A 19,674-nucleotide genomic window follows, 5' to 3' on the forward strand; every position below is an offset into this window, starting at 1 on the left:
CAAAGACTGAGAACTTTCTGGGAAAATGGCAGGTAACAAAAGACTACTAGATTTGGGAATATAGAGGATGATTTGCAGCACTATTAATCTGTGCTGAATGTGAAGTATTGAACCTAAAACCCTCATTTGAAGGACACACATGCTCACCAGGTACAGAGGGAAGAGAGCGCCCAATGCTGGAGGCCTGAGATACTCTCTACCTGCTCAATCCCCATATGAGATTCAGGTTCTTATACTGGATGTACAACTTTTACTTCCATCAAGAGTGGATGTATCCTGCATGTACTTGGGGGGTGCCCTACTACACGTGTGCCAACCCTTGCCATTGGCAACCATATGCATTGAAAACTTGTAGGATCTGGATTAAAAATGACAATTTCATTCTTGAGAATTTAAGAGATTCCATGTTTCTCTGCTCAAATATCCTGTCTTCTTAAGGTAGGTACAGTAGTTCCAGAAATGGGTGAGTGCATATTTGACCCTGCAACTAGAGTGCCTCAATTTCCAAACAGTTCCCATGTAGACGTCTGTCTCCACCCATGGGTCTCCTGGACACTGTCCTCAGGTAGACCTTCACTATCCTAACACGGACATCCATGCCTCAGTCCCCGGGTACCACAGACAGAGACCACCTGAAGGCATGAATGTAACAAGATCAGTAATCATATCTAATCCAAGTTATCTAAATAGTCTGTGTCAGTTAAAAATGTAGACTGTAATACTGAATAAAAATACATACATAATAAAAACAATATGCCTACTATCTGTGTGTCTGTGTGTGCACCTTTAAAATGTTCTGCATAAGCTATCATTAAGAACACATATGTGAGAAAAAGATATATTATCCGCAATAGAATTCCTACAAATCCATTATGAAGAAGACAGTTCAGTCTAAGAAAAGGGGGGAAGGAGTTGAACAGGCAGTTCAAAAAGTAGAAGATACATAAGCAGGCATTTTCATCTTCTGGGACCCTTGGATAATGTCCCCAGCTGCCGAGAAGAGTTACTGGTTGATACAATTCGCTGTCAGTGCCCCTGAGCATTACCTTCAGTTAGTGTTTTGCTCAGCTCTCGCCCCATTCCGAGGCCAGCTAGCAATGATTGGAGGGTTTCTCCCTTTCTACATTGATGAGATTTATAATTTATTTTCCCATTTTGGGGGATAAAAAGAAGTCTGCTTCATGTTTCCTTCTGTATAATCGGCAAAAGCTGAGATTACTGGAAAGCGCTCATCCTCCAGGGACAGCATCAATATTGCCAAGTCTTGGTGACTACGCAGCTAGCTGGACGCGTGAGGGCGCTGTGGCTCCACTGACGGGACCTCACATGCCGCTTCCTGGAGATGGCTCGGTCAGGGATAGTCCAGCTTGGAGCCTGGGTTGGGATATGACCGGATGAACCAGAGGCCGTGGCTAATTGCTACCTGGGCCCAGCAGCCGATATGCACGAATGTTTGTTACCACTGGGAGACGTGAACTGCAGCTTTGTATAACCACAGCCTCTCCAGGAGTCTGGATTTGAGGGGAGTGTGATGGGACTTGGGGAGGGGGGTGCCAGGACCACCCCAGCCAGGCGGAGAATGGAGGACTGCCTCAGAGGAGAGTTAGAGAAGCTGGGATGTGGATGTCCGCCCCACACTCTGCCCCGCTGTGCTTGGCACAGCCAGCTCCCCCTGCTGACGACCAGAAGCTCAGCCCAATGAGGAAGGCCTGACCACATGATCATGTCTTGGGGTGCAGAGGGGCTCCTGGAGAGGACAGGGACACTGACATCATAACAGTGACGTCCCTGATGTTACAGGAAAATGCTCCAAACTGAAAAAAGGGAGGAGCAGAACAGAACAGTTGCTTTCTGGCCCAGGAAACCAGCACCTTGAGTAGGGAGATGCCCAGTCCTGTCCATCCTGACTCGGCCTGGGGACCCAGGTTCCTCTGCTGTGTGACCCTTTGTCTCCTGGGAGCAGGTGCGTCCTGAGCACAGGTGGGCTGGTTCCTGGAGCCATGGCTCTTACTGCTGCTGGAGTGTCAGGTTCTCGCTGTCTAGGTGCTCATTTCTATCTCTTTCTTTCCTAGGTTTGGTGGATGCCGGAGTCACCCAGTTCCCAAGACACCTAATCAAAGCAGAGGGAGGAAAGTCCACTCTGAAATGCTATCCCGACTCTGGACACAGGAGTGTGTCCTGGTATCAGCAGGATCCTGGTCAGGGCCCCCAGTTCCTTGCTGAGTATTTTGAGATGTCACAGAGAACTAAGGGAAGCATGCCTGGCCGATTCTCAGCTCAGCAGTTCGGTGACTATCACTCTGAGCTGAACATGAGCACCTTGCAGTTGGCGGACTCGGCTGTGTATCTCTGTGCCAGCAGCTTGGCACAGCCTTGCAGAGCCACTGGCTTTCTGTACCCTAACCTTCCAGTCCCAGCTGAGGATAGAATAGGGAGGGGCTAGGGATGTCACCTTAGCCCAAGCCCTATGGATGCCTGTAGTGCTTTGCTAACCCTCTCTCTGCCCAGCTGTGCTCAGCCACAGGGCTGGTGGACATTCAGATTCCAGCCCTGCAGGATGCTCTCATACCTCTGCCTGGGCCTCTCTGTTCCTAGCAAGTGGCAGGAGCCCCAACTTTGTGCCAGTGTGAGGGTATGTGCAGTGTGTGATTCACAAATATGGTGAATGTTTAAATTAAAAATTGATTACAGTAAAAGATATATTGCCACTAACCCCCCAAAACTCTCACTTGCTTCAAATACACTTATTCCCTCATTCTATTTTATGAAGCAGTTATGGAGGTTTTCTTTCATGTCTTTAGTTATGCTGCCTTGGCTGCCTCTAGGTCCTGAATTGATTCAAATATTTACCTTTCATGGTCATTTTGACTTTGGGCAAGAGCCAGAAGTTGCACAGTGCCAGATCTGTTATAAGGTGGGTGAGGACACACTGTAATAATATTTTTATGGTGGCACCGGGCTGCAGCATTCAAGGAATTTTGATTACACCTTGTAAAGATACTCTCAAAAGAGAACTTCCAGAACTACTTCATAAGTGTCAGCAGAAACCACAGAATAAGTCTAAGGGGGCATATTTTAAGGAGAACTAATGGGAATGTGTCTTTTACTCTAATAATGTCTTTTTACATTTAAACATTCACTGTGTGTTCTTATCATGCCTTCTATTATGTGTTTTAATGCAAGGATAGACACTAGGTATCCACTTTATAGATGAAGATCTCAATATTTCAATATAGATTGGAAAGTGTAGCTCATAGGCTTTCCCAATATTTCCTATTCACAAGCATTAGAAACAGGATTGAAACCTACATCTTTATGCCTCAAAAATCAAAGTTCACCTAAAATCTCATGGTCGTCCCTGGTCTTGGTCAATAATATGTAGCAGAACACTATCTCTTCCATTTCAGGACCACTGGAGCATCTGGAGGAGGCCACATTATAGGGTATGATAACTATGGCTAACTGGCTGTCAACTTCCAGGACACATAATATTAAGCCAGAGAATGTTTGTCCTCCTTCCAAGAGGAGGTGTACATTTTTACTAACAGAAAATTTATGACTCAGTCATTAATTAAAGTAAATTAAAAGTAAATGAAAAGGAGGTATTGCTGGTAAATCAGATATTGCTAGGAGATGCTTATGTCCCCAAAGAAGTTAATGTTTTGTTTGGAAGAGTATTATTATTGCTATTCAGGAAAGGGGCCTCAGAGCTATGGAATTCCATGTGTCTTATCCAAGAAACTCTTACATTTTGAGCCAGAAGGCTTCCTTCCTTGCCCTCACCTATCCATGATGGCTTTTTGTCTCCTAGGACCTGCTAAGCTCTGGACATAGATGGAGAAGGCTTCCTGGGCTGACCAGGCCCCAGCACCAGTGTCCCATGCAAGTATTATACTGACCTCTTCCTATCTCTTCCTATCACTTCTGATCCTGTGTCTCTCTCACTAGAGCATGACTGGAGAAGACATCCATCATGATTCAGGATTTGTGTAGGCACAGAGAGAAGGCCTCACATAGACATGCCACCTGCATAGAAGCAACAATACTTACAGCTAGTGAATACTTGTAAATTTTTCACAAGAGAGAATTTATGACTTAATTTTCCTATGTCATGAATACAAGATCTTCTGAGTGAATACAGAGCATTTCTCTGTGACTGTGGAGACTCCAGGCATGTAATGTATGTTTTTAGCAAACACCTGGTCCACATCCTGAATGGGCCATCTTTCTTTCTTTGGGGGAGGGTTACTATAGAGCAAGACTGACCTTAAACTTGTGGTCCTCCTGCCCAAACCTCCCAAGTCCTGGGATCACAAGCATGTGTTGTGCCTTCATACCCAGTGAATCTTCTCTTATTTTGACACGAAGCACAATCATGGAGAATTAGGTGGCCCAGGGTGCATGATCTCCTCTGAAAGAAAGGAAAAATTCACACCCATGAGGACACACTGAGCCCTGAACCTTTGGGGCAAGACCCCCAAAAGCATTTTTTTTTTTTTTTTTTTTTGTACCGGGGATCGAACTTGGGACCTTCCGCTTGCGAGGCAGGCACCGGAACCACTGAGCTAAATCCCCAGTCCCCAACAGCATTTTTATAAATGAAAATTGCCTTGGAGGAAAGGGGCGTGGCAGGTTAACTGTATATGTCAGGGACAGTGACATCACTGAGTCACTGAAAGCCCAAGTTCTACATTCCCCAAACAGGGCTGGCAGACCCAAGATCACCGCCCTGGTTGTGAAATGGGCACCACGCTCTTCTCCTGTGTGGCCTTCAGTCTCCTATGGGCAGGTGAGCGCATGTCACAGGTGGGCTTCCTTCTCTGAAATTCCCAAGACCTCAATACAAGCCTTCTTTTCTAGAGGATATTACCAGGCTCTTTCTCTATTATAGGGCATATGGAGGCTGGAATCACCCAGAGCCCAAGACACAAGATCACAAAGACAAAAGAAAAGGTGACTTTGAAATGCCACCAGACCAACAACCATGACTACATGTACTGGTATAGACAAGACCCAGAGCATGGGCTGAGGCTGATCCATTACTCATATGAGGTTGACAGAGTTGACAAAGGAGAAGTCCCCAATGGATACAGTGTCTCCAGAGCTAACACAGAGGACTTTCCCCTCACTCTGGACTCAGCCACCCTGTCCCAGTCATCTGTGTATTTTTGTGGCAGCAGTTTTACCACAGAGCTGCACAGCCACCTCCTCCCTGTACATCAAAGTGCAGTTAGGAAGACTGTGTTTGTCTGTGTGCACAAACCCTGGCTCCACCTCGAGAAGTCCTAACCCCTATAAAAAGCACAGAGTCCTGGCCAGCCTGGGGCCATCCAGCATGGGCAGTCTGGTTCTCAGTGCTGAGGGCTTTGCCATGCTGGTCTGAGCCCAACTGGAAGTCACCTAAGCACCCTTAGCTTGCTGGTTCTCTCTTCTGTATCTCTCTTGCTGCTTGCAGAAATACATTTTTAGTTGAGATACAATAACTTCTTTGGTAATCTCAAAACAATCATCTTTTTCTCACCCTTGAGGGTTTCACTGACTTCTACCACTCACAGTTATAAATATTCTCTGCTCCTAGCAGCCCCTGCTCTCTGGGGCCCCAGCCAGTGAGGACATGTGTCATTGCAATTGACTTATCTCTCCATCATCTGCCTTACCATGTCTCCTCAGCTCTTTCTCCTCCAGCCACACTTCTCCACAGTCAGTTCTGTCTTCTGTGTCATTTTCTACCCAGGGGACATTTTTTTCACAGGCTATTTCCTCTGCACAGAACATGTCCCTTCCTCTTCTTCCAGGATCTCAACTTCACTCTTCTCATGAACACGAATTTCAGATAGACTTCACTGTAAAAAACAAAGTTAAATATTACTAGAATGAATTAAGAAAATATTTTAGCTTTCATTTGAGAGAAGATATTTTAATGGAGACACAAAAGATTATAATACATGAGGAATAATATTTGCCATTTCATATTAAAGTCTTCACATCAAAACTCAACATAAAAAGTGAAAAATTAACCCATAGAACAGGAAGAAGCATGAGGAATGCTGATAAGTTGAGAAGAATCCGTGTGACAGAGGACATTAATGTTCATCACACACAGGTGGCTCCTTTAGGATTCTCAGCCTATTTGGAATTGGAAGATTCACAGTCTGTCTCCAGGTCCAGATGTGGGCAAAAATGATGTCATCCAGTGCCAACTCTGGCCCTTACAAGTGTCCTTTGGCACTCTGTTGGGGATCCCCATATATACCCCCACATTTGGAGATTTGGAAGTGATATTCATGTGATACAGCACAGAGGTGTACTCATGGTTAAAATTTATGACAGTGACATAGGAAGTATTCAGCAGCAGATCGTGTGGAAAAACATGTAGATAGGATCTAGAAGAAGCCACACTCAGCTTCCTTATGCTCCTTTCCTTCCAGGAGGGGTCACACACAGCTCACTCTGCCCCCCCCCCCAAAACCCGTGCAGTGTTTTTGCCAATGGAGGCCACAACAATTCAGACCCCTTGAGATTTTACTGAAGCTAATCCATTAATCCCATCCAATGGCACTCTCTGATAATACACTCTCTATGTCTACCTTCATGTCTGCCTGTTGCTCTAACTTCTGTCTGGATCCTAAGGTGATAATAGAAGTCATTTGGAAGCCTTGCTGGAGGTATTGGAGAGTACTGGAAACCCTCTGAAGGCATTCTCTTTCTCCAACCCTCCTGGCATCCTTCTGCCCTTGCATAGTCTATGTCATGGTTTATGAGCATTTATTCACTGGCGTTCATCCAATTGATTCATTTGCAACCCCCCACCCCCAGTGTGGTGGATGAACACAGCCATTCACCATCTCCAGAATTTTTATTTGGTTCTTTTCCTATCTGCTATGTCACTTTTATAGTTACTAATTCCCGCATGACATTTTCCAAAGTCGTCTTTTATTTTCTTTGAACATAGGAAACATAGTTGTTTCAGAGTTTGTCGCAACTTTTTCCACCTCTGAGACCTCTGTGTACTATTTTTGTTCATTTCCCTTTTGTGCTGCTTCTGAGTCCTGGTATTTCCAGTTCTCAATGAATATGATTCTCTTTGATGTTGCATCACACATCATAGTTGGAGATATGATTTTTGGTGGCGGATGGACATGTCTTCTTCCAGAGAGAATTTTGTTTCTGTCACATATTTAAGGTATAAACAATCTGAAGATTTCCAAATCAGGATGAAAGGCTTGAGGTGTCCTGGGTCGCCTGGACCGCAGGTTTACCTCTGGCTTATTGTTACTATTAGAATACGTCAGTGCTCGCCCTTGGTAGACTCTGCTCTTTGACTTTCACCCCCTGACCTGTGAATCAGTTCCATAAAGGCTGAGCTGATGTCAGCAAATGCCCACTTCCCCAGCTTTTTCCTTCTAAGACTCCAGCCAAGTTTTCCCTCCTTATATCTTTTTTCGATACCAGGGATCAAACTTGAGACCTTGAGCTTTTGAGGCAGGCAGTGGAACCACTGAGCTAAATCGCCGGCCTCCTCCTTATGTCTTTAGGACATTAATTAACAGAAGTTTTTATGCTGGTTTAAAAATTTTAATCCAACTATTTAGATAACAGTGGAACAATTTGGGCCCTCATCTGTGATTACTGAGATTAAAGTCAAAGAATTTTATTTGGAGCTTAATTTTGTTTGGGTTTTAATGTTAGATTCCCAGTCTGTGATTTCTTTGACATTTAACACAAATGGTGTGGAAATGTTAAATTTTTATTTCAACCACAGGAGGCTTTAAAAAATTAAAGGATATATATATATAATCAAATTGACAAATCTATTTGTTTTGGCATTTTATTACTGAGTATTTTTATGTTGTCTTTTTATGTTCATTGAATAACTCCTGATGTTCCCTTGGACCATGTGGCAAGATGGGAAATGGAAGAGTGAAAGCTTGGACTTGGTCAGAGATCACAGAAGGAGCACAGAATCAATTTAATCTCCACACTGTCCTGAATCATCCATGGTGGGTTTTATAAATGCGCCCAAGAGGCATTGGTTAGAGTTTAAGAGTAATTGATATGTTTTTATCTTTCCCCACTTCAACAGTCTCCTGAGACTCTTGCTCCACAGTCTTATTTTGCAAAATGTCCCCAAAGTACTACTTCAGTTGTAAGCTTCCTGTTTCTTACAAATGCTCTGTTAGAAGGAAGTAAGTGACTTTTCTGGTCTCATCTTCATTTTAGCTCTGTCTGTCTTCATTGTCTCACTTTCCTCCTGGCTACCTGGACAAGAGGTCTATTTTTGTTGCTTTCTAAACCTGCACTAACATTAGTGGTTCAGGAAATTTCTTTTCCATGTAAAGTGGGCCTGAAGTTTACAGGGGAGAGAGAATGGGATTGATTAATTCCAATCCAGAGCGGTGTTAGCCCATACCAGAGCCCTGTTTTGTAGCAATATTAAAGTTTACTTGACCTCCACCTATCCGACTTCAGTGTGCATCTCCCAAGTGGTTCCATGCTAGGCCATAATAATATTAATACTGATAAATGATTCCCTGACACCATTGATCATAAAATTTCGTATCTCCTCACTAGCTGAAGCAAATTACAATTACCCTGTCCTAGATACAGCACATTTGCGCTGCTTCTGGGTACTGGCCACTAGGAGGCACTGCGGCTTCATTTTTGTCAGGAGTCTGGAGAGGCTCTGAGAGCTCCCTGCAGGATGGTTAAGGGAAACTCTGGGGTTAGGCCTAGATTCAGGGAGTTGGTGTGCAGATGTCTTGAATGATGGCTCAGCATGAAGGAATTAGAGAACAGCTCTCATTTCTCTGTTGTGGTTTCGCTCTGGATTGAGCTTCGTGTTGGGCTCTGCGTGGCGGGTCAGATTGCTATGGGGACACCTCTGAGGTTGCTTGAGAAGTGAGGCACAGGGAGTCGGGAGGTGCGTCTTGTGCATTCTGGGTTTGGAAAAGGAAGAAGCAGTTTGTGTTCGGAAAAACCTGAGAGAGCCTGACCTCAAATCAGGCCAAGCCAGCCCTGCCTGTTCTGTTGAATGCAGAGGATGGAGCTGGAAAAATGGGTACATTACTCTGGACTTCAGGGACCCTGGGTTCAGGGAGATGACAATCACAACGACATCACCAGCAAGTCGCCTCATCAGACAGGTCTGCATAGCAGAGTCTTCTCCCCCCTAGGACTTCAGCTGTGAGCAGGAAGTTGCCACAATCTACACCTTACCTCGCCATTCACTCCAGGTGCCTGTGTGTCCCCTGGCAGATTTAGGAATTCTTGCCCAGCTTCCTTTGGCCTGGCTTCAAGTTCATTCTTTGCAATGGTGCATCTACCTCCCACTTGTATTGTGTATTTAGCTTCTGCCCCTTTCACTGGTGAATTCTATGGATACAACTATTTATTAAATTTCCATTGCTGCTATAACAAATTATCACTAACTTGCTTGCTTCAAGCCACACAGATTAATTATCTTATAATTATGGAGGCCAAAGTTTAAAATGGGAATAACTGGGCTAAAATCAAGATGTTGGCTGGGCTGCTTTTGTAGGTGAGAGGAGAATCTATTTTCTTGTCTTTTTAGAGATCACTAGCACCTTAGCTCATAACCCCATTCCATCTTCATAGTTAACAATGACTGTTTGAGTGGCTGTGTCTTTTATCATGCTGCATTACCCTGACTCTTCTTCCTTTTTCTTCTACATTGTAAGACTGTTGTGATTCCATCAGAGCTACTTGGAGATTTCAGAATAATCTCCCTCTATTAAAGTGATCTGACTAGGCATCTCAATTCCATTGAGGACTTTAATTTCCTCTTGCCAGGTAACTGGACACATTCACAGGCCCCAGGGATTAGATGTGCATATCTCTGGAGGACCATCATTCTACCTACTACACCTAGGCACCTACTAATGAAAATAAAAAATGATTTGTTCAAAAACAGTGATGCCCACAGTCTTCCATTCTGGGCTGAAGAAACAGTGCCTTCAAGGGAAACCAGGTCTCAGGCAACACCAGCCAGACTGCAGAGTGCTTTTTGCTTAACTGTGGTAGATGTCCTCAGGTTCAGAGGACTGGGCAGTGTATTTCTATGTCAACAATGAAAGGATGGACTTACACTCTTCCTTTTTTGCTAGCAAATTACTAACTAGCCAACTGAAGAAACAGCCCTCTTTCATCTCTCCATAACCTCCATCCCGAGAGGAAATGGGGTGATGAGGGTGGAGTGATAGAGGTGGTTTGCAGGTTCTTCTTATAAGGGAAAGGCCAGGAGTTAATAACTAAGAAATGTTGAACTTGAGCTGAGGATGTAGTTCCATGGTAAAACACTTGCCTAGCACACATGGGGTCCTGGGTTTGACCCTCAGCAACACAAAAAGAAAAAGAAGAAAGTGAAAAAAGAGCTTTGCTGGAGGTTAAAATTAAGCTGCAAATCAATTCTGGAGCATTTGACTTGTTAATCTTTAAGAAAAAGACAATGTTTCCTTGTTTCAGGATGGAGACAAAGAATGTGGGAGAGTATGTGCATGGGTTCCGGGAAATTAATACAGCTCTAAAATGCTCAGAGAGGTCTTTCCCTGCAGTGCTCTAATATAATCAGTTCTCAGGGCCTCATTTCAACCTCTGTGCCCTCACAATGTGCTGCTACCTTTGCTCTTCCTGTAGAGCTTATAAGTCACCTCCCAACTAATTGACAGATGGTTTGAGTGTGAACTAATGACTGGGAGTATCAAGACCCCAGTGAGAGGAATAAGAGGGCATGTGGAGAAGCTGGCTTGTAGTAAGTCAGTGAATTCAACTTTAAATACTTGGAATTTGAGGTATCAATGAAAATATTTGGCAAGCTCTTTGATGAGGCATACTGAAGAGAAAGCATTATGAATTGGTAATGCCAAACAAACTGCCAAGAGCCTCCAGAGGGGTGAATCTGAACCTCAGATCAGTTACAGAAGAGTTCAGTCCTGTCTGATTCGTCTCCCAGAGACACAGCCTCTTCTGCAAGGAGCTTTCAAGTTGATGATGTCACTGACAGGCACGTCTTGTAAGGATGAAGTGCACCACAATTCACTTTGTGCGCCTGCTCACAGGACCCTGGTCTGGATGTTCCACACTTACTCACGTGGCCATGGGCATCCAGACCTTCTGCTGTGTGGCCCTGTGTGTCTGGGTGGCAAGTGAGTCCTTAGCATAGTTGCCATCTTCATGCCGGGTTCCCTACTGATCACTCCCTACATCTTCCTTATTCTGTCCCCCTCTTCTCTCTCCTTTTACAGAGCACACAAATGCTGGGGTCACTCAGACACCCAAGCAAGAGGTAACCAAGAGAGGACAAGCCGTAACTTTGAGATGTGAGCCAATTTCAGACCACAAAGCCCTTTACTGGTACAGACAAACTGTGGTGCGGAGACTGGAATTGCTGACTTACTTTCGCAGCCTAACTCTTATGAACGAAGGGGAAATGCCGAAGGATCGCTTCACAGCTCAGATGCCTAATGCATCGTTCTCCATCCTGAAGATCCAGCCCGCAGAACCCAGTGACTCAGCTGTGTATCTCTGTGCCAGCAGCTTAGCCACAGCATTGTGGAACCATCCCCTGCCAGCTCAGAAACCCTGGGTGCCCCTTCTCCCTCCAGTCCCATAGTCCTAAGTACAATCTTCCCTGCTCCTCCATCCCCATGTGATATACGTGGGTTGGGGACAGGACAAAGAAAATAATAACATAAAAATGGAGGAAATTTTGGGTAGGAAATAACAAGAAATCAGTTTCAGGGGTATCTTGGAAATTGTCTGCAGACTCGAAGTTCACATGTCAAATAAATCTTTCACACTGTAAATCACCCTTCCTTCCGGTAGTTGTTATCACCTGCTGAATGTGGGACCTCTTGATAAGGGCTGTGACTTCTGACCTACACTGCCTCTCCATTCTCTCCTCACTCTAAGCTGTGAACAAATCCCTTTCCCAGTGAGATTTCCTGACTGTGAAAGAATTGATGTATATTCTGGGAAGATGAGCTGCCTGCTCTGAACAATCAGTAAGGATCCACCTTGGTCCATCCCAAATCACAAAGGCCTGTCCTCTTTACTTTGCCTTCTTTTCTTCTTGATCCTGTGTCCTTAACAGCCATTCTCTTTCCTTCTGATTTGTGTCAGAAATTTCTATTGTAATCTATTCTGAATAGTTCTAACTTCTCTTTTCTATAGTCTGATTCACCTACTGATTGCTTCTCAACCCTATCAGGGTATCCTTGGGAACTGGTACAAAAGATACCTATATTTTAATGGCCAAGGCAATTCAGGTTTATGTGAGCCATATTTTATATGCCAAAGCCAAATTACATTTTTTTATTGACCTATTTTTGTCACTTAAGTGCTCTGGCTTTCAGCGTGAAAATAGTACAGAATGAAGAGCAGTTTCTTTTGTGGGTACATCAAGAAACACAGTCTTTATCTGCATATGGCTTTAATAGATTCCTTGTTCTGGATCCTTTCCAATGCTTCTAGGTCATTTTACTTCTTTCTAGTTTAAAGCCCAGCTCCTTTGCACTATGGCATTAGGATACTGCCTTTTTTGTTGTACTCATTTCCTTACTATCAGATCTCTCTTCTCATTCAGTCCTTCTGCCTACTACCAACCCTATCTTCACCTTTGATATCTACATCATCACCAGGGTAATGTATGCATTGATTGGCTATTCAATTTCATGACTTCTTCACTTCTGAGTTTTTCCTTTCAATCCTTTTCAGACTTTCTTCCATGATTACAGTAAATATGTACTGAATAAGTGAATGAGTGTTCATCTCTCCTAAACTGAAGCTTCCCAAGGGTAGGAACTTTGAAATATTCTCCACAAATCCTAACATTGGGAATCAGAAGGCAACAAAAGCCTATGTTTTGAATGAATAAATAAATAGATTTAAAGAAACAAATGCAAGACAAAGTTGTTTTGAATGGCTATTCTGTGATGAGTGTCATAGACAGCATTTTCCTTATCAGCCAGGTCTATGAGGAGATGATCACACACTAGGCTTCTCAGCAAAAATATGTGCAGATGCTTTGCATTCTTTTCTCCTCCCAACATTTCCCAATTTCCCCACTTTGATTTTGCTTTTACTGTAATGGAGACTTAATTTATTCTACTAGTGTGATAAAATGAGCCATGTAGGAATTCTTTCCAGTTTTTATACATTCACTCGTGCTGGTTGCAAGATAAAAGTCCCATTTTGGGATAGTATGTGAATTTTTAAAGGTCTAGGCCATGTGATGCTTCACAACATTTATCTTAATAATCAAATATAATTAATTTTCTTGCAAAAAGTCTTTATACAAATATCTCTCTATGCCCTTGCTCCTGCAATTTCCACCATCTTTTTCAACATGTCTAATCCTTGTAATTACTCAAGATACCATTGACTTCTTTATTTCTCTATGAAGCAGCAAACAGCTCTGCTGACTCTTTTTTTCCCACAATGGGAAATGATAGGTACCAATTTTGTAAATGAATGACTATGTAGATGGACCAGGATTACTTTCATTGAATTATTTCTTACATACTTTTGGAGATCAGGAAATTCATTGAGCTCTGATTTATTTCTATTTAATTCCACAACCCCTACCACTTGGACTATTTCAAGATAAAATTCCTCCATCAAATTTAAAAATCTTTGCTCTGTGAAAGCCTCTGTTAAGAGGATGACAAATAGATACCACAAAAATCGTGAAAGCCTTTGAAAACCACCTTCCCCAAACAGAATTATCTAAACAGAGAGCCAAGATTCACAGGACTGTCCCATAGACTTATTAGTAATAACTCATAATAAGTCTGAATGGTTGCTTAAAGTCAGTAGGTTTGTAGGAAGGTTTGTTGGACATTATCTGCAGTTTCTGCTTGAGTAGCAAGTATTATGAACTATTTATGATACCTCTGCATGAGTCTCAAGCATGGTCATTAGCTATTACTGAGGCTGATTCTCTAACACTGATCATTCTTGGATACATAAGTACAAATTCCATAATGTTCCTTTCCAATAAATGTAATTCAAAAGTCTAATTGCTTCATATTTGAAAAAGGCAAGCCTTTTTGCAGTATTCTAATTATTCATAAATAATATCCAATAGATGTATTTGGGACTAGGAACAGGCCTATTAACATCTCCACTTCCTCAATTCAAATGCAGAATATGTAACTTTGATAATGTATATATTAGTCACTTCCATTGCTGGGACAAAATACCCAACACCTGAAACTTAAAGGAGGAGAGGTTCATTTTGGCTCATGGTTTCAGAGAGTTTAGTCATAGCTGGCTGGATGGAAGGCAGAAACAGCATGGCAGCAAAGCATGGTGGAGGACAGCTGCTCGCCCATTGTCACCCAGAAATGAGAGGGGGGGAGGGAAGGGAAGGGAAGGGAAGAGAGGAGAGGAGAAGAGAAGAGAAGAGAAGAGAAGAAGGAAGAAGAGGATGAGAGGAGGAGGAGGGGGAGCGGGAAGGGGAGGAGGAGGAGCTGCTCGGGATAAGAGCACAGCCTTCCCAGTCACACCTCCAGTGACCAGGCCCCACTTGCTAACAACACATTGACCTATAAGTCATCAATAAATTAATCCCCATTATTCAAAAACCTTTTAAAAGCCCCGACTCTAAACATGTAAAACTTCTGAGGGAATTTTAGAGTTAAGCCTTAACAATGCAGTTTCAGGCTTATGGGTCCTCCAGAATATACAGAGCTATACCATGGCCACTGCTCTTGTTTGGATATTTTCTGAATCCTAGATGATTACAACCTCCCTGTTCACTGGTAAGAAGTTAAAAAAAAATACAAGGTTATTGAGATTTTCGGACAGTGAGAAAATATTCATTGAAATTGCCTCATCGGGTGAATTGTCATGGGAGAATTTCTATTTCTAAGACTGTCCAAGAAGTCAAAGAGAATAAACCATCAGTAACAGTGAACTCTCAAATAGAAATAATTTAGAGTGAATGGTAATAAACATAATTGGTCAGGCTCTTTGAGTTGAAGAAAAAAGTAGTGAAGAGAACTCTTAAGGCAAAAGAAATCAGATCATGTACAAACTGAAATGCAAAATCAATCAACACAATTATTGTAAAAGTTTAAAGGCTAATTAATAGAATGTCTGTGCTTTGAGTGCCATGTCACAGGGAATTTAAATCTGCAGAGAGAATAGAGGAGACACCACAGTGGTTTGAAGTGATTATTCCTTGTTACTATAAGGACAAGAACATAGGAAGACTATTTATAAGAGAAAGAACTTATATGGCTCTTACTTACTATGTCTTGGAGATTTCACTATTTGCTAAAAATGTTTAGTCATTTTGTGGAGGGGAAAACTGAAAATGTGTAATTTTCTCAACATTAGATTGCTAAAAAATGGAGAACAGAGGGGCTCAAACACAAGAAATATGGGATGAAATTTTAAAAATTCATTTCAAGCAAGAACAAATAATATAGCTTCATTAAAGAAAACAATTTCCACAGGAGAAGTACTAGCATCTTAGAAGACTTAGTATCCTCACGTGAAAGTAAAGGAAGAGTCTCAGGTCCAGAAAAAACAGAGTATAAGGAGAACAGGGAATGCATGTAGGATGAAAAGTTCTTAGAAGTAACAGCAGAAAAGAGAGAAATTTAATGTGGTTTTCACCAAGGCAGACAATATTACTGCAGACCACAGAAATTCCTTTAGAAGAAAAACTGAAGGATCTCACCAGTACCCAGAAGGGATTCCCAAGAGGAAGACAAGATTTAGAAGTCTATAGGGGAATGGCTCTGAAAATTATGACTATAAGGAGAGTTATGTATTATTGGGACAGTTTTGACAGAGGATACCTACAGAGATCAATGAAAATACTCGTACTATTACATGATCTTCAGCTACAATTTTTGCCGTTAAAAAGCCAGCCTGATTAATTGTTAAAATTATTACTTCTAAGAAAGTCTAATGTAAGATGGGGCATATTAAAGAGGAAGCAAGCAAAAACAAGGTAGAGAAACCCTTGTAGATAGAATTGCACGAAACAGGAAATTGAAGATATGCAAATACTTGTTTTAATAGAGCTTATTTAAGAAGACCTAGACAAATTTCTTTAATTTCATATATCTCCCTATGGAATATCATAAAAATAAAGTCTAGCAGAATAGATTAGGATGATTAATGGCCCGGGTCAAATGCAAGCATAGAATGAAAGTTGTTATTCAATATCAGTGAATATTTCTAATGCTTCTAGTTGGTATAGAATGAATAAGGCAAACTTAAAAAGCACTTGAAACATTTAAAAATTCAGCTTAATCTTTCTTAAAACATTACATAATAGGAGAAGGAAATAAAATGTGTGGGATTACATTAGAAATAAGAAATTGTAATGGAAATAAATACTATTTAAAGACTGGACTATATCAGATCTGAGAAAAGAGGTTGAAGTGATGAAATAAAACTGATGATTTAGATTGACTTTCCTTGGGCTTTACAGGGAATTTTTAAAAATAGAAGTAGTACATGTTCAGATTTGGGGCATCTCTGAATGTGTTTTATTATGTGTGGTTCATTAGGATGTCATTTAAAATTGCCATGGATGTCTGTTTTGTTATGATGAGAAGGTAGATCAGGAAAGAAAGCAGAATAGCAAGCCACTTCTCAGATTTTCATGTGGCCCTGGACTTATTTAATTACTATACTGTTGTGAGCCATTTTGTGTCTTCTAGTTGCCAGCCATGGTGGCAGGGATGTTTCTAGAGAAGCAGTAACTGAAAGAGATGCCATGGTTATGTGGTGATCTTGTTATATTCTCACAATTTATTTCTTTTATAATTGTTTATATCCTAGAGGGGATTAGTCCTGGATGTAGGTAAGAGAAATCTCCATCCTAGAATTCTGTGCCCTGAGTGAGAGTGTTTTCTGTGCTGGTGGTAACATCTCCCACCAACCAGGTCCTATACCCAGCTTCTCCCTTCTTCATCGATGTATCCCAGGATCCCACAAATCCAAAAATCACGTTTGAAGAGATGTTATTACAGGGACCAAAATGTGAGCATACATAGACATCCACACACTCGGGGACATGATTGATTGTACACTAGATCAGGACAGAATAGGCACTTTGAATTCTCTATGATTATGAAACTTTCACTGTTTAACTTCCAAGTCAGGCACTCACATATTTTTTTCTGCTGTCTTGACATACTCCCCAGTTCCGCGGACTAGAAAATTGTGTCTGTGTGCCAGCAGCAAAGACATGGAGCTAATGTGTTCTATGACCTCTGTGAACAGAAAGTTATTACTGCTGGTAGCCTAAGAACTAGGACAGCTTTCAAATTCTCACCAGATAGAGTTAACTATAGTGCCAGTTACCTTACTACACAGAGAGTGAGATATTAATCATTGAAGAGGACTTGAACTCACTGCACAATGCTTTATTGAGTTTCTCTATGGAAAGTTAAAGCCCAATTTGTCCCTGTTCAGTCCACACCAGTGCCTGAAGGAACAAGAGAATTTTGACATTGCACTTTGCTGTGGACTAGGATCAGCCCAAGGGCATCGATCTGTAGCCACTAGAAATAAAATTTCTACAGTCTCATCTCTTCCCAGGGCAAGTTTTTTCTTCTTCTTGATGAGCATCCACATCCAAATGTTTCTAGGAGTGATTCAAAGCAAGGCATAACTAAACAAAGCATTATTTTGTTTTTGTCTGTCTGAGAGGTAAGCCTCATCACTGAGAGGGATAATGAATTTCTTGAGATTTAGAAACCAATTTATTAATGTTCAGAATTTAAGGTGCTAATGGCCTGAGTGGAAGTGTCCAGCAGGCAGTTTCATATGTCATATGTCAGGGAAGGTTGAGGGGGAAATGAGGTATTTCACAGTCCCCACGGTGCCGGTGCTATGAGAGGTGGCAGTTGAGGGAGGTTTTGGAGTCTGTGAAGAAAACAGCCACAATTGGAGCAGTTCGGGTTTATTTCAGTCAATGTTTGGTAGAGGATCAGTGCTCCCCTTTAGAAGGAAGTCCTTTGAGTCATGACACAGGCAGTGATGTCCCTCCCAAGCCACCCTCCATGTGGCGAGACAAGAGGTCACACTGCTCAGTCACAATGCTCATGCACACAGGGGCCTGTGAGGGAGGGTGTGGCCTCCTCCTGCCACCACCTGCCATGGTCACCAGGCTCCTTTGTTGTGCTGTCCTCTGTGTCCTAGGAGTAGGTGAGTGCCCAGAAATAAAGAATCTGCATGTTTGGACATTGACATTTATGATTCCAATTATGTTCCTTATTCTGATCCCTAATTCTGTCTCTTCTTACAACCTACAGATGCTGGAGTCACCCAGACACCAAAGCATGTGGTGACAGGGAAGGGACAAAGAATAAATTTGACCTATAAGCCTATGTCAAGCCACACTGCACTTTTCTGGTACAGACAGTTCATGGGGCAAGGACTGAAACTGCTGATTTACTTTAATAACCAGCAATCCATAGATGATTCAGGGATGCCCAAGGAGCGGTTTTCAGCTGTGATGTCTGATGCATCCTTCTCCACCCTGAAGATCGAGCGGGCAGAATCCAAGGACTCAGCTATGTATTTCTGTGCCAGCAGCTTAGCCACAGCGCTGCAGGATCACACCCTGCCTGTGCAGAAACCCTTGTACTTCCCCTTCTCTGTCCATCTCCCTGAGCTCTCAGAAGTTGTTTAGGCTCCTCCCCATCACAGGAAGGAAGTAGGTTTGGTGTTGTATCTGTTTGGAGGCAAGGCAGAAGCATACTGCAAAGAAGTATCACAACAGAAACTCTTGGGGGTAAGCAATGCAGGGAGACTGGCTCCTGGGGTGTCTCACACCTTTCTTGAAAGAGTGACTGAATCCAAGACTGAGGATAGCTACCTCTCCCTTTTGCTTTCTGTTATGGCTTCTCCACCATTTCTTGTCTCTTCTGCCTTAAAACTCTCAGCTTCTTTGATGGGTTCCAAAATCTAGATGGTACTTGGCTTCTCAGGTTCTTCACTGTTCACTTCCAATGATCACTTCCTCTAGTCCTGCTCAGACACTCATTTCCATTCTTATATTTTAGACTCATGTGATTTGAACAACCTCCAGAGTAACTCTCTTAAACATTCTACTGTCTTCTTCCTTCTTTTCCATCTTTGATACTACTTCTGCAGCAATTCTTCGTTCCATTAGGACACTAATTGACATCTCCTGTAAACTGCACTGTGTATCACCTCACAATATATTTAAATCCCTCCTTATCCTCTTTAGATTCCGTGGTCTAAGAAAATTATAAAATTCTTGTACATGCTTTCAAACTGTATCACTTTTCCCTTTTATGTTTCTTACCTGGAAAATAATGCTCCTACTCCGTGCTCTTTTGCATGGCACAATGAGCCTAAAATGTCCTTTGCCAAGCAGTATTATAGCTATGGAGTATGGCTTGAGGTCTACAAAGCCAAAGATACATAGGAAATTATATACTTTTATTAAAAGAACTTGGTGTTTTTGAATGAGCCTGTTGGTTGCATCCATCAACTATAGTTAAAGTTTTGACAGTTATAAAATATTAAAAATTATGCACACTGAATGTATGATCTTATCTCATTTATGTGCATGTTTCAAGTTTTATGCACAAAGAAAATAAAGGAAAGAAAAATAGCCATATTTATTTATTCACTTGTAGGGATGATCAAGATAAACTA

At 42.2% G+C, this 19,674-nt stretch overlaps 1 protein-coding gene and 1 gene segment (V, D, J or C); both read left to right on the forward strand.

The window, feature by feature from the left end:
* The window catches only part of LOC101709223 (T cell receptor beta constant 1-like), a 225,627-nt gene that overhangs the window by 9,614 nt on the left and 196,339 nt on the right, over positions 1–19,674 (forward strand).
* LOC101714129 (T cell receptor beta constant 1) overlaps positions 10,684–19,674 on the forward strand; it is a 197,134-nt gene continuing 188,143 nt past the window's right edge. For 3 of the 5 annotated variants that reach the window (XR_015449851.1, XR_015449850.1, XM_087207603.1), the window contains exons 1-2: positions 10,684–11,162; positions 11,262–11,568. Coding sequence is in view for 1 of the 5 variants with exons in the window: in XM_087207603.1 (XP_087063729.1) it covers positions 11,036–11,162; positions 11,262–11,568 (434 nt within the window). In the remaining 4 variants the exon portion in view is untranslated. The remainder of the gene's footprint in view (positions 11,163–11,261; positions 11,569–19,674) is intronic. The other 2 variants (XR_015449870.1, XR_015449865.1) reach the window with 1 other exon arrangement.

Source organism: Heterocephalus glaber, unplaced genomic scaffold, assembly GCF_053883595.1.
Source record: "Heterocephalus glaber isolate CG9 unplaced genomic scaffold, H.glaber_assembly_v1.0 deba00000818, whole genome shotgun sequence".
In the NCBI taxonomy this organism is placed as follows: Eukaryota; Metazoa; Chordata; class Mammalia; order Rodentia; family Bathyergidae; genus Heterocephalus; species Heterocephalus glaber.